We start from the raw sequence: 13,469 nt of genomic DNA on the forward strand, positions 1-13,469 counted from the left end.
GGCAGAAAATTTATACATAAATATGCCGACGTTGTAACTAAATAAATCTGATGTTTTCAGTATCTTATTTTTGAAAAATAAATCATTCGTGTGGGACAATAGTTAATATCCAACATGGTTGATATTTCTGATGGCGCGTTTTTGAACACGGAACAGTATGTAAAGAAGATTTCTAGGTGCATTCCCCCAAACAAGAATACCATAATTAAGGTACGGAGTAATCAAAGTAGAATAAAGATTAAGCAGGATTTGACTTGGAAAAACATTCTTCAGCAATAGAATGGTATTGATGTTTGTTCAATCAAGGATGGGTCCAAATGACCGCCATTTGCTTACCAAGTTAACTGTGAAGATGGCAGAGTTGCCATGCAAAATGAATATCACCAATCTTGAAAATGTTTCATATATTGTAAGCCAATACAATTGATATAAAGTAATCTGTCAAGTGTAATGAAGACAAACAAACACACTAGAACATAACATACATAATTTATCTATATGATGTGTGCGTCTCACACACGAAAAATACTTGCGTGCTGTGGGATGCACAAAAATTCACAAAACCAAGCCAAACCAAAAACTGAGTTCCACATGAGTTCATTCATTTTCCCATGAGACGACACAACAAGCTATGGTTCCGATTTCTGAATACATAAGGATTATGGAGTTATACATACATTACCTTCACTTCAGCTCTCTGGATATTAAAGAAATGTTAACCAATCATAAATATATGAATGCAAATCTGATCCTGCAAAGTGATTGTTTATTGAGCGATGGCAGAATAGAATATTGCTGTTGACCAAGAGAACTTACGTTATGAGTTTGGCTTTGCTTGCAAATTCGATATAGAATGTTTAACCCCAACGTTAACCCTAACCCAAACTAGCAATTTACAGATTTTTCTTGAAGTTTCAAAGTGGATCTTGTGCAGGGTAGAATCCAGCTCATCCGCTGTGTACCCTGGACTATTATACTATGATATATAATTGTTCCATGACATTTGCTCAAGCGACAATTGCTCCCATGGAGTATCTGCACGCTAAGCCAAAAACAATTTCTACCAAAATGCTTACCCCTTTCCATAGTCATAATCCTCACATCAAATTAAGTCTGTACAGTACTGGTTGATGTGGGGATTCATGTATTGAACATTCCTAAGTGAGATAATGAGAAACCTCTTATGAAATATGAAAGAGCATGTAATTTTAAGAAGGAGTCAACGTTTATTTGATGAAAATTGGTTTTCAAATGGCTGAGATATCCAAAAAAGTGATAATAATAAAAGGCGACAGGCCACAAGTTTATTAGGTTCTCTTTGTTTCACCTTGTTTTTGGATATCTCAGCCATTTCAAAACCGATTTTCATCAAATAAACTTTTGATACCCCTTAAAATTGAATGCTCTTTGACATCTACTAGAGTAGTTTTTGAATATCTCGCAAAACGTTAAAAGCTAAATCCTCGCCTCGACCAGAACTGTACACACCCTTTAAACCCTATCACAACCCTAACCTAAACTAAGTCTTTGGAGAAAAAGACCGGAAAAATATTGTCGCAGGAGCAAATGTCCCGTCACCGAAATTGTACATAGGAACTATAGTCGCTAAGTGTTATTACCTTATGTGATTACTCATGACATGCTATGGCAAAACGCAGAAGTGAAATGAAGCGATATGCAGATATTTCTGAAGTAATGATTAAAATCCTTAAAGAATTAATCTCAGTAGTGTACATTTCGGTTTCTTCTTGTCCCCGCTTGTAAAGCGGCACGCGTCCCTATGAATCTTACCTGGCATGATACTTGAATGAACTAAATGTTGCCGATCCGTTTTCAGCTTTGAGCCTCGTGTAAAGATGCTCCTAGAAATTAGATTCGAATTCGATTTATGTACTGATTATCAGCCAAGTTCTAGGCGACGTTTTCTTTTCAGCAGCTATCTAAGAACCCCTGATAGAAGACAGACATTTAAATACTTTATCTCACATTAAGCACACAGAAATCACTACTTTATAGTACCCAATATAAAGGTTAAGCTCATCAGTTCATGCGTTTCCGCTGTTTATTTTCATAACATCAAATATAATCTTTAGGTAGAATTGCCGCTGGCCGACACTTTTTCAAGGAAATAATGAAAATCTGGTTCAATTTGAAGAGTACAAAATAATACAGTTAGGTACATAATCAAATCAAAAGTTTACTACAATTCTATCGTTCTGACGTCATGACATCATACTACAAAATATGATGTACGCTAAATTATTCTTTCTTGACATGTAAAAACATTAAATTCCACTTGTATTAAACTTGCAGTATTCCGGTCTAAACTCTTTTTTCTTTTATCTAAGCCAAACTTGAATTGTGTTTTGCGGGTCGTGACATCACCTCTTCCAAACTTTGAAATGTTTGTGGAAACTTATAAATCTTATCTTATGCTCATGTTTGGTAGTCCCCTACCATTCTGTGCATCGTATTAATCAATTCACCTGTCAGTGTTGCGTTACTCCTTAGCAGCTTGAACACAACGTGTTCACTTCGTTTTCTGATGTGTTCATTGTATGTGTGAGAGAAAAAGTGACATACCTCGTATCGCTTGCTGGGCCATCGAGCCGTTGAGATTCTCGCATTGTAGACGTTTTCACTTCGTGAGATAGAAAAAATGATAAACATAAAAACCACTTACAGATACGCATCGACATATACGGTATACATGCAGAGACGTGCTTCATATCTTTCTCGCATTCTAGGTGCGTGTGCGCGCGCGTGTGCGTGTGCGTGTGTGTGTGTGTCTTTTTGGTCTATGTTACGTTAGTAATTTGTGTGTACATGTACTCCACAACTTCCAATTGCTTCATGTAAAGGTGTTTATTGATACGAGCAATGATCACTCAAGACCAAAGAGATTATACCATAATATATAATCTCTTTATCTCGATCATAGGGCCGACGTCTTTTCTGAATTGTCCGGTTTTCCTCCAACTGCACTTATATATCTTCTCCTTCTCCTTCTTCTTCTCTTTCTTCTTCTTCTTCTTCTTCTTCCATGTAGTACAGTCCACTTCTGGGGCCATCTTCCTCGTCAAGCTTAGCTTATGATGATGGTCCCCTGCATTTCATTTTTATCATTTCCTATTGCTTCCTTTCATATATGATATTCGTTCTTGAAAAAAGAAAATGTATGTAAGATCCAAACGTTACGAATATTAGCTGTGTAAATGACTATGTAAGTATTTTGTTGATTTGTTGATTTGTATTGATTTTGAAATGCAGAAATAAAAACTGAACTGAACTGAACTAAATGTGTAGCGTACTAGTGTATGGACAGGTGTGGTGCACGCATATAGTGTCATTAAAATGTCTACAAAGTCACTATGTGCAGCAAAACAACACTGGTTGTTAACGCGGTTGTCCTGCACCCTCTATTTGAATAGATCTAGAGAGGTGCAGAGGTGCGTCATCCAGATGAAGGCTGTTCCACAAGCTATTGGCATCTAGGAAGAATGATGATTGGTAACATAATGTTCTTGTGTGAGGGACAACAAGTTTCAGCTTATAGGGTAAATGTATGTCCACGATGCAAGAACGGAGATGGTGCAGGTACTATATAAGTCTGTGGGATGTCTACTCTAAGACGGACTTCATGATCCTGTACATCCTACATCATTACTGCCTTCAGCCGGGCTCTGCGTTCTTGAAGTGTTTGCCACTGCAGCTGGTGAATCATTGGCGTACCACTACTTGTCCATCAATAATCGCTAAGGACAGAACGTGTCTGATGTCTATTGTTGCATTCGCTCAATCCACGTATAGCAATACATGTATTATTTTGAGTGAATTCCCCTCTGAGACCCCGTTTATAGTGAGTGAAAAGGCCTGGCTTCATTTTATTGTAAACGCGCAAAAGGCCAAATGCGGTACCAAAATCGGCCGCGCATTTGGCCAAGCTCTGGAGGTAGTCTCGGCCGCGATCGAGCCCGGCCTTTTCTCATTGCAAACGCAAACTAGGCCAAATGCGGTACCAAATTGAGATCGGCGCACTCCCAATAATAGCCGTTTGTTTACAAGCAGAGCACCACTACGACAAAATATTGAAAGGTTTTAATTAAAAGGCCGGAGCCGAGCCCGGCACTGTAAACGGACAAAATTGCGGGGCCGAGTACCGCAATTGAGGCTGGGCTCGGCAGCGGCTCGGCCCAGCCCTGCACTGTAAACGGGGTCTGAGTCCTTTCCATAGGACTAAGCAACGAGGCTAATCATCCTTCGCTTTATCAAAAGGGTGCAACTACCACAGCTCATGGACTCGAGCCACGGAGATCGAATGGGCAGTCCAATGTCTTTGCTATCGACTGAGCCACAACAATTCACCATTGAAGACAATGAAAAGAAATAAAAATGTTTGGACTCTGTCGATATCAAGACAAATTTTATCAAATAATCTTATCCATTTTTTTGATAATCAAGTCCGGTATGGAAACAAACTGTACTCACTCGCACGGGTTTTCGCACTCACAGCCAAGTGTATTCCTGATGTACTTTTTGAAGACGTCAGTACGGCATTTCTCTTCGTTTGAAGGAGAAGAATACGAGGCATGACATTACAGTAAGAATTTGTCTTATTATTATCTGAAAGCGAAGTGTGTATAATTTCATTTTTTTTTTTTTGGTGGGGGGGGGGGGCTGGGGGTGGTCAAAAATATCGTGATCATGATGTAGTACACTTGAACTGTTTATTTCTTTTTTTATTTTGCCGAAGTTGAGAAGTTATTACCGCACCCTGTAACAGGAATGATCACTTTTTCAATTTTGACATCTCATCTGTGTGTAAGACACCACAATGGCACACTCTTTTTAAAAGGGGGGAATGGTAAACCCAACATAATGAGTGTGCAAGGTTCAAAGGTTCAAGGAGCGACAACATTTTAAGTATTAGATCTACCATTTGAATTTTCAAAGTGCATTATGCCTGTAAATACATTATTGCATTCTATGAACATATCATTTCCGTTGTTTGAAAAGCGTTTCATTGTTTTCCCAGTATGCGTCTGGACTGAGTGATTTTTAGTTTCACAGATACATGGAATTTGTTAAAGCAGTATCACTAATATATAATTGAGTTACACTCGCGTCTGTTTCTGTTTTTTATCTAGCTATTATCGAGTATTAACGATTTCAGAAAACACTTTTTGGATGCATCTTGCTCTCTTTTCATCTTTGGTTGTGAAAGAAAGATATTTCTGTGATACTATCTTTGCATTAAAAGTGATTTATGAATATAGTTATGAATATAATATGTTTGCCATATAACATGTATATCCTTTTCGTTTCTGAGTCTCTCAATTTCTGTAATTTAGACTTTCTGTTTGATTGAAAATATCATATATACTACCGTGAATGCGATTTCCATGAACCTGACCTAGAACTGAAATCGACTTTTCTCCTCTTTTAGACAACATTGCGTTTTTGTTTCTATTATGATAAATTCCCCGGCAGAATTAACTAAATGTTTACTCCAAGACTAACACAAAAAAGTGTCTTAAACAAAAATGATTGACTTACTCTCTGTCTTGTTGGTGGGGGAGCACATGGTACCATTGACAAGGATGTCGGTGACACAGTTGCACTGCTTCAACATCGCTTCTTCCAGGCACATTTTATAGCACGAACGCTTGGAAAAGTCGTATTTGTCCGGAGCGTAGTAATTCTTCCCGCCTTTCACGCAGTCACCGTATGGCTCTGGGAGACGAGTGATGTGCGTCTTTCGGGAAATGATGACAATGAAAAAAAAAAAACCTTTAGTTCCCGTTTGTGTGTGTGTGTGTGTGTGTGTGTGCGTGTGTGCATTTCTTTGATTCGCCATATTTCCCCTTATGAATTGTTATGCGTGATGCACGTATCCTGCATCGTATATGACACGTCTTTTATCCCACGTGTTAATTCAAATCTTGAACTTGAACTGTATTAGATTTCATTAAAAAGACAACACACATTTTATACACATCAAACAGACAACAGAGAGTCTCCTTTGGAGGAATGATATATCGCCCTCTCCGTTCAGATATGGTTTGTAGAATCACAATGACGTTATGCAGTGTGCGACATAACGTACAGTGTATTTATAGTGATCTACAATAAGATGTGTTCTGAGATTTTAATATAATCGGAGTACTTATTTGGCTACAACGTATTGCATTTTCGTCGTCACCCAAATGAAATCATGTCAGACAGCGTTAATGCACGCATTGCTTTTCAATATAATGCGTCCATTTTACAGCAAATATGAACAGATTCTGCGGGCATATCGAAGCAATGTTTTACTTTTGATTTCGCTAATAGAAAATAAAGATATACCCTTTTAAGTCCAATGTATGCAACCTGTCCGGTAGATACGAGGATGCCATCGTCTTCAGGAAAGGGAAAAATGGATGGATGATTGATGGATACGACTACTCCTACTTCCGGACTGAGGACACCAACATATTCTGGCTCATCCACGAACAGAGTCAAGTGCAGACCTAAAAGTTGTGATGTAGAGAGGTAAAAAAAAAAAACAGCAACAACAATGAAGAGAGTAATAGATATTGATTTAACAAATCTATAATATCAGGTTTTTGTTTCATTTCACTCAATATGTCTCTGATTGAGTACATGCATCATAGTTTAACTGATGCATTTATATACATATTACAACGGATAATTTATTGCGTATCATATCTGTCACGCGAACATACACGAAATTTTCTCGCAGATCACGTCAGTTATGACAATGTGTATGAGGCGTTTGGTAATCAGTGGTGAGACGGCGAATGAAGTTACTCGCATTGGCAACGATAACAACTGAAGCAATGTAAGCAAGAGAGTTTTACTTCTTAAATATGGGATATCATGAAAATGGAAGACTTCAGCTACAGCAAAATCATATATTCGTCATTATTATAAGCATTTCAGGAATCCATTATCGGTTCTGTGAAAGAGAAAGTAATGCGTATAATTGGTGTTTAAAGTAGAACTTGTAAAGGCTTCTACTTGGGGTTTGAGTCGGTTTTTTTCTAAAATTTTATATACTATATGGGAGTAATAACTACATAATACCCCCACAGTGTCACACTCACATAGAAAACAGTATTTTCATGTCTTTCTTATACTTATAATAATGATAGCCACTTTACGAAATTTGTATTTAGTGCAAATTTGGTGAAGTGACTGTCACGTTTCATAGAAGGAAAAAAAAAACCCACCTCATATACCATTTCAAACCGCTTATTTTTTCCTTACCTTATTTTGTCATCAGAATAACAAACATTACCCATCGATTAATTTTCGACTACTGGAAAGTTATCACTTAACAATACCTATTTGAATTTTTGAAGAAAAGATCTCTAATTTTACTCCCTTCCATCAAGTCCATATTGTCATTTATCAGATCTGTCAGTATTCGTCATGTATTCGAATGAATAGACCATTACTATATCCTTGCCTCCTAAAATATTGATTAATATATAACTAATGATTACATGGACTATTGTACCATTTCAAAACGATATGTTTAGAACACACCTATTTGGAAGGGGAAATCGTGACCTGTTTCACATTATTGACAATAAACGTACCTTTCATGGGTGCTGTCGTGCACACCTGATAAAAATACAAATATGTGTAAAATTATGCTGCAAAATGTTTTGTTGCATAAATATGTGAAGCCCAACTCCTACCTGGCATTCATCAAGACTTGGCTCAAATTTAATACCCAAAACAAAATGACCTCTTTTCTTGTGGTAGAGAACTAAGAAACAAAATGAAAAATTCAAAACTTAAAAAGGAAATAAAAGCTAATCTCGCTGCACTGGCAGTAACCGAATGCGAACTCGGGGCCTTTAGGAATTAAGCTCTGCATATTTTGTACTAGTATGCATATGGAAAAAAAAAAAACATACCTCAAAGACAAAGACTTTCGTGTGGTTGTTCTCTCTAGAATGCATCCAATATATGGCAAAGAATTAACAAAAGAACATAGCAGATGAATTAAATTTGCGGCCAAACGCTGATCACATTTTACCGTATTGCGAGCCCGTGCTTCTTGTTTTGTTGGCCGATTTCTTGAACTGGTTAAAAATATAACAATTCCCGTAGCGAATGTCTTGGATCTTCTTGAATTTTCTGGGGATCAAAGTAGATAAAAACAATATATATATATATATATATATGGTCAGACAGCGACAGAGAATTGGAGATATAAGATCCATGGATTATAAATCCTGAAATTAATTTCAGATTTGAGTAACCGTTCAGGAGTGGTTTTGTTCTAAAGCAAGACAACTTATTCTCATCGCCTATAGTCCTTTGGTGGAGACTTAAAACAGTCGGTCCCGTGTTTCTCTGAAGCAAGTATCTTTACTCCCTCAGTGGCCACGTATAACAAATCGTACTTCCAATAACATTAATGTATAACTCAATGCAAGTTTTCAATTTTCAAGTTTGATACCAGTAGAAACAGGTGGCTACATAATAGATACATGAGTAGTTCAATGTTGTATATGCCTACTTTGTTGTGGCATTATCATCATGATTATCAGTCCTTTGCAAATCTGATCAGTATAGTCCTCACCACTCGACTATACCCATAGCCGGTATTGGGCGTTTGACAACTTCAGCGGGATTTCTCCGTACTCTTTAAGAGACGATTAGTGAAGTCAGTGGGAGTGAAGTGGATTCTGTATAAGGTTGGTTTTATCCCTGCATACATGACTCTCTTAAATATTGAACCGGCGGCTTCAAGTCTACATCGAAAAAAAAGGCGATGACGATAAAGTGTCTGCGAAAGGGCACTATTACCGGGCTCGGACTCGAACATTCATAAGTACATGGTAGCCTAATCTGTCTTATTCGTGCGGCCCGACCTAACCACTCAGCCACGACAGCCCTCCTTCATGAAACTTTCATCTGAATCTTCACCCCTCTGAATAATAATTATCTTTCTTTCATTTAATATGCCTTGCCCGCCTTGGACTACTTAACATAACAATGTCAAAATTTCGTAGCTTGGATATTCTTTTTTAATATCAGCAGCGAATGAGAAATACAATTGTATTATACAAACACGAGATAAAGCACGAGTCAGCCAATGTGCTTAATAGTACCACGGAGGTTTTAACATGGAGTTCCAACTGGTTGTAATAACTCGAACAGTTGTCAGATTTCTATTGACGTTCAAAAGAATTCCACAGGTGCACTTGTGCCTTTGATGATCGATGTTCGACGCCACTGTCTTGCTGAGCAATCTGAAGATTCATCTTGAACGTTATCATAATGTTGGCCATATTTTGCTTATTTATTAAATGAAATGAAATTTCACTCAATGATAAAGCTTGTAAAACAAAAGTCAATTCCGTTCAGAAATTTGTGCAAAGTGTAAACAGAGCTGTATCATGTGAAAATGTTTAAAACTGTACCCTCCTGAAAAAAAAACCACATGGTTTTATCACATTTCCGCTTAATTTCCGCAAATAAAACTAATATGGTAAAATCTTCAAGTATAACTCTTTGTTGATAGATATATCAGATTAGTGCCCGGAAATGCCCAGTCGAGTAATTTTCATCTTTATTTCAGCAGGTTTTGCTCAATTTCCGTTCTCGCATCCTCGTGTCTGTACCACCTACCTTAAGTTTTATAAGAAGGCATAGCAAAAAGTAATTACCATGATATTCTTAGCGCTCCGAGCATTCACTTCTTATTCGCCTGAGACTTTCAGGCATGGCTGCTTTATTCTTCATTGGGTGCGTTTATCAACTCTTTTTCTCGGCAGAAACAGGTTTTCCAAACAGCTTTCAAGGAATGTTTACGAGTTGATAAACGCAAAGCTGTTTTGAAAGCCCTTTCGGAAAGCCTTTTCGAAAAGCCGCAAATTTGTGGCTTTCCAAACAGGTTTCCTAAACAGGTTTTCAGAAACCTGTTTGTAAAAGCCTTTTGAAGTTGATAAACGCAAAGCTGTTTTGAAACGGCTTTGTAGTATTGTACTGCAGTTACGAACAATGCACGCCTTATAATTATGACCTCTTCTCCTCGGGTCGAATTGCGCAATGCAGCTGTGCAGTGACAGGCCAGTTATCGTGTTCGCGAAGAGTTGATAAACGCAACTATTTTGGAAGCCGTTTCTAAAGGGCTTTGGAAACGGCTTTTGAAAGCCGTTTAAAGAGGGGAAAGTTGATAAACGCAGCCTTAGTTTCATCAAGGAGGTTCAAGAGAATAGAGTCACAACTGTCTTATTTCCTTTGAACCCATGTTGAAGCCGCCGCTCAAAAATATCATTTAATTTTGAAGCATGTGCCCAACAGGATCTGCAGCGCAGATACTAAGACAATTGACTCGTGTCTCATTGCATAATCACCAGCCACTTAGTCCATGGGCCAAGCCCCGAAAAATGGGTTATTGGTACCACCTGAGGTGGCAAAACCTTTTTGGTGTCATTTTGTTTGTCGGACATAGATATGCTTATCAAGCTATGATAGCATTTTCAAATGAGTAGCTTAGTCATAATAAATGAATTTTTAACCAATTTGGTCTCGTTTTTATATCCCTATACTTCTGAATCGAAACTAACCGCTATACAAAGAAGAGCACTGTCTTCTGTATGTCCACAGGTGTTCTGTTGTAAACGCAGTATACGCTTAGTCTTTATCTAGAACAAAGTACCGTTATCATATCTAGAGTTCCTAATAAAAGGGATTATCTGTTTTTATACTACCCTCTCATCAAATACATCAGTTTTAAACAAAAATGACTCTGTTCATTTGTAACATTATTTATTATAATGTTTGTAGTGTACCGGTACATTGTTTTTGCATTATCTTTCATTGTTGGATGGAAATTTATAAAGCGACATTGGCGTGGTATTAGCGTTTTCACCGTAGCGTTTTCACCGGGAAATGATAAATAATTGAAAAATACGGTAAAATTCACGAGTTGTTGTTGTTGTTGTTGTTGCTGTTGCTGTTGTTTTTAGATAAAGGGATATACACTGTATTATAAGCTTTGGATATTCCCTTCGCCGTCTTGAATATTAGACTTAGCATTGTGGACATCATAACCCTTTGGATATTCCCTTCGCTCCCTTGAATAAAGACTAAGCGCACCGCGTTTACAACAGAACACCTGTGAACATACAGAAGACAGTGCTCTTCTTTGTATAGCGGTTAGTTTCGATTCGGAAGTATAGGGATATAACGACGAGACCAAATTGGTTAAAAATTCATTTGTTATGACTAAGCTACTCATTTGGAAACTACTATCATAGCTTGATAAGCATATCTATGCCCGACAAACAAAATGACACCAAAAAGGTTTTGCCACCTCAGGTGGTACCAATATCTGGCCTGGCCCATGGACTAACTTCAAATATTTTTGAGCGGCTGCTTCGAGCATCTACCAAAGGGAATAAGACGGTTGTGACTCCATTCTCTAGAACCTCCTTGATACTGTTATAGTACGTCAGAACGCACTCAAATGAGCAGGGCCCCTTGTCGAAGGTGCATTGTCTAATCAGGTCCACGCCAGGCTGTCCGTACTCGTCCAGTTCTTCCCGAGTGGGTTTCACATAATCCTGCAGGTCGCTAAAATCCGACATTCGAGACCCATTGTATACAGATTCCCAGTCGTTAGGGTCTGTCACGTTTTCCCAGGTGGGGAAAAGAAAGGATCCCCAGTCAGAGTCCCATGCATAAGATGATTCAGAGGATATGCTGTAAGAAGACTGAGGAGTGCCGGGGCTGGAAGGAGATTGAAGACCGCCGGACCTGGTTGAACTAGAGGACGAATCCGGGAACTGATCCCAGAACCCGAAGTCCGAACTGCTGTCGCTGGATCCTTGCGCTGTGGAATTGTCGTGGAGGTGAGCATGCTGTTCATCCAAAGCTACCAGTCCTTCGAAACGTGTCCCTGATACGAAGAAAAGAGCTTTGATGTAGGCCCCTATCTCCTAGATAGGCTATATAATATCATTGTCATAATATCTATACGTGAATTGCATGTCTATTCAAATTAATGAAATTCTTACTTCGAGTTGTTTGAATGCATTGCAACTGATTTACAAATTGCTCTATCATTGCCTATATCGATGTAATTAACACCGATTTAATTGTGTTTAGTAGTGGCCAGAAGTTAAGAGAAGTAGCTCTGTCTCCTCTCTCTCTCTCTCTCTCTCTCTCTCTACCTTCTCCTCCTTATTCTTGAACACATCTCCTTCCTTTCTTAAATGTGTATACACATTATACACATTATATTCATACAGACCTGGGCCCTGTTTTATAAAACTGCTCGTGAAGTTAAGCACGACTTTACGAACGACTTTAATAGATATGACAAGCGAAGTGGGTTTCCTAATTATTGTTAATTTACAGATGATAATGATTATTTTTACATGCTTATATACACTGATTTAGTTGAGAGTGTATTTTCCCCCAATGTAGATGAAATATTGACATACAGTCGTACTTTGTTAAACCGTAAGGGAACACATCGGTACACTTGTTGACACTTCATATTCCAGTCATTCGTAAAGTCATGCGTAACTTTGCGAACAGCTTTATGAAACAGGGCCCTGTGACTTCACACACAGTAAAGTGTCCCTTTTGGAACGCCCACACTTCTATGTATAAATTGCAAAAATTCGCGATTAGATGATATGAAAAAAAAAAATCAATGTTGGTATACATGTAACATAACAGTGATTGAGACCGCTATATCACTGTATTGTGATTAAAATGAAAATGAGACTCTGATTATGAAAGTTTGAAGGGCCCTTTACTTCGTTACGGCCAATTTTCATGAACTTATATCAAATTGATACTCACATCTTACCAGAGTCAATGTTCTGATTAGCGTTAAATTTTGGGACATTGGTCACCCCTTCCTTTTTATTACCGTTCAGTTTGCTTCTTCTCATCATGTTCAGGTTGCAAATAGTGACAGACGGGAAGAAAAGTTCCTTTCTGGTGATGATAGAGATTTTTGACGTCGTCTGTCTGTGGAAGAAGTCGATGATGGTGTTCGAGCCCTGAAACAGCAGCAAGCTCAGGGCGGTCGCTGTGATGACGGCCCACGTAAGACGAAATAGACGGGACTGATCTGATCTCAGGATTTGTGGCACACCGTGCGTGGTCGTGTTATCAACGAAGTCCTTGATGGCATCGGCTGTACTCATCGGGGACGAGGAGCCATTCATCTTTTCCTCATCCTTAGCGTCTTGGCCTTGTGTTATCATGGTCATATCCATGTTTCCTCACTGCGGCATAATAGATATCCATAAAAAACTACAAATACATTGTACTGTATTCCAGGAACCTTTTGTTTTTGTCAATTCCTAGTGTTCTGAAGCATTTGAACTTTTCCTTTGCCATCAAAATTGGCCCTTGCCAAGTTTTAGGAAAAACCCGGCATTTATCTTTTAAAAAGATTCAAATATAAGTTTTCGTTCTCA

General features: G+C 38.3%; 1 protein-coding gene across 1 annotated transcript; it reads right to left on the reverse strand.

The window, feature by feature from the left end:
- Nucleotides 1–4,484: 4,484 nt before the first annotated feature.
- LOC140230932 (epithelial sodium channel subunit gamma-2-like) lies at nucleotides 4,485–13,265 on the reverse strand. The gene is made up of 6 exons (XM_072311072.1): nucleotides 12,914–13,265; nucleotides 11,494–11,929; nucleotides 8,054–8,154; nucleotides 6,349–6,512; nucleotides 5,557–5,755; nucleotides 4,485–4,561 (listed from the first exon to the last, which is right to left on the reverse strand). The coding sequence occupies exons 1-6, from the start codon at nucleotides 13,263–13,265 to the stop codon at nucleotides 4,485–4,487; spliced, it is 1,329 nt and encodes a 442-aa protein (XP_072167173.1).
- Nucleotides 13,266–13,469: the final 204 nt, after the last annotated feature.

The sequence above is a fragment of the Diadema setosum genome, chromosome 7 (genome assembly GCF_964275005.1).
Source record: "Diadema setosum chromosome 7, eeDiaSeto1, whole genome shotgun sequence".
NCBI lineage: Eukaryota > Metazoa > Echinodermata > Echinoidea > Diadematoida > Diadematidae > Diadema > Diadema setosum.

Bases quoted from the DNA above. Each gene is read 5' to 3' on its own strand.
- LOC140230932 (XM_072311072.1), bottom strand. From the start codon at position 13,265: ATGGATATGACCATGATAACACAAGGCCAAGACGCTAAGGATGAGGAA. The intron at 6,513-8,053 runs GTAAAATGTGAT...CACAACTTTTAG, and splicing joins AAGCACGGGCTCGCAATACG to GTCTGCACTTGACTCTGTTC. The intron at 4,562-5,556 runs GTAAGTCAATCA...CTTCAAACGAAG, and splicing joins CCCCACCAACAAGACAGAGA to AGAAATGCCGTACTGACGTC.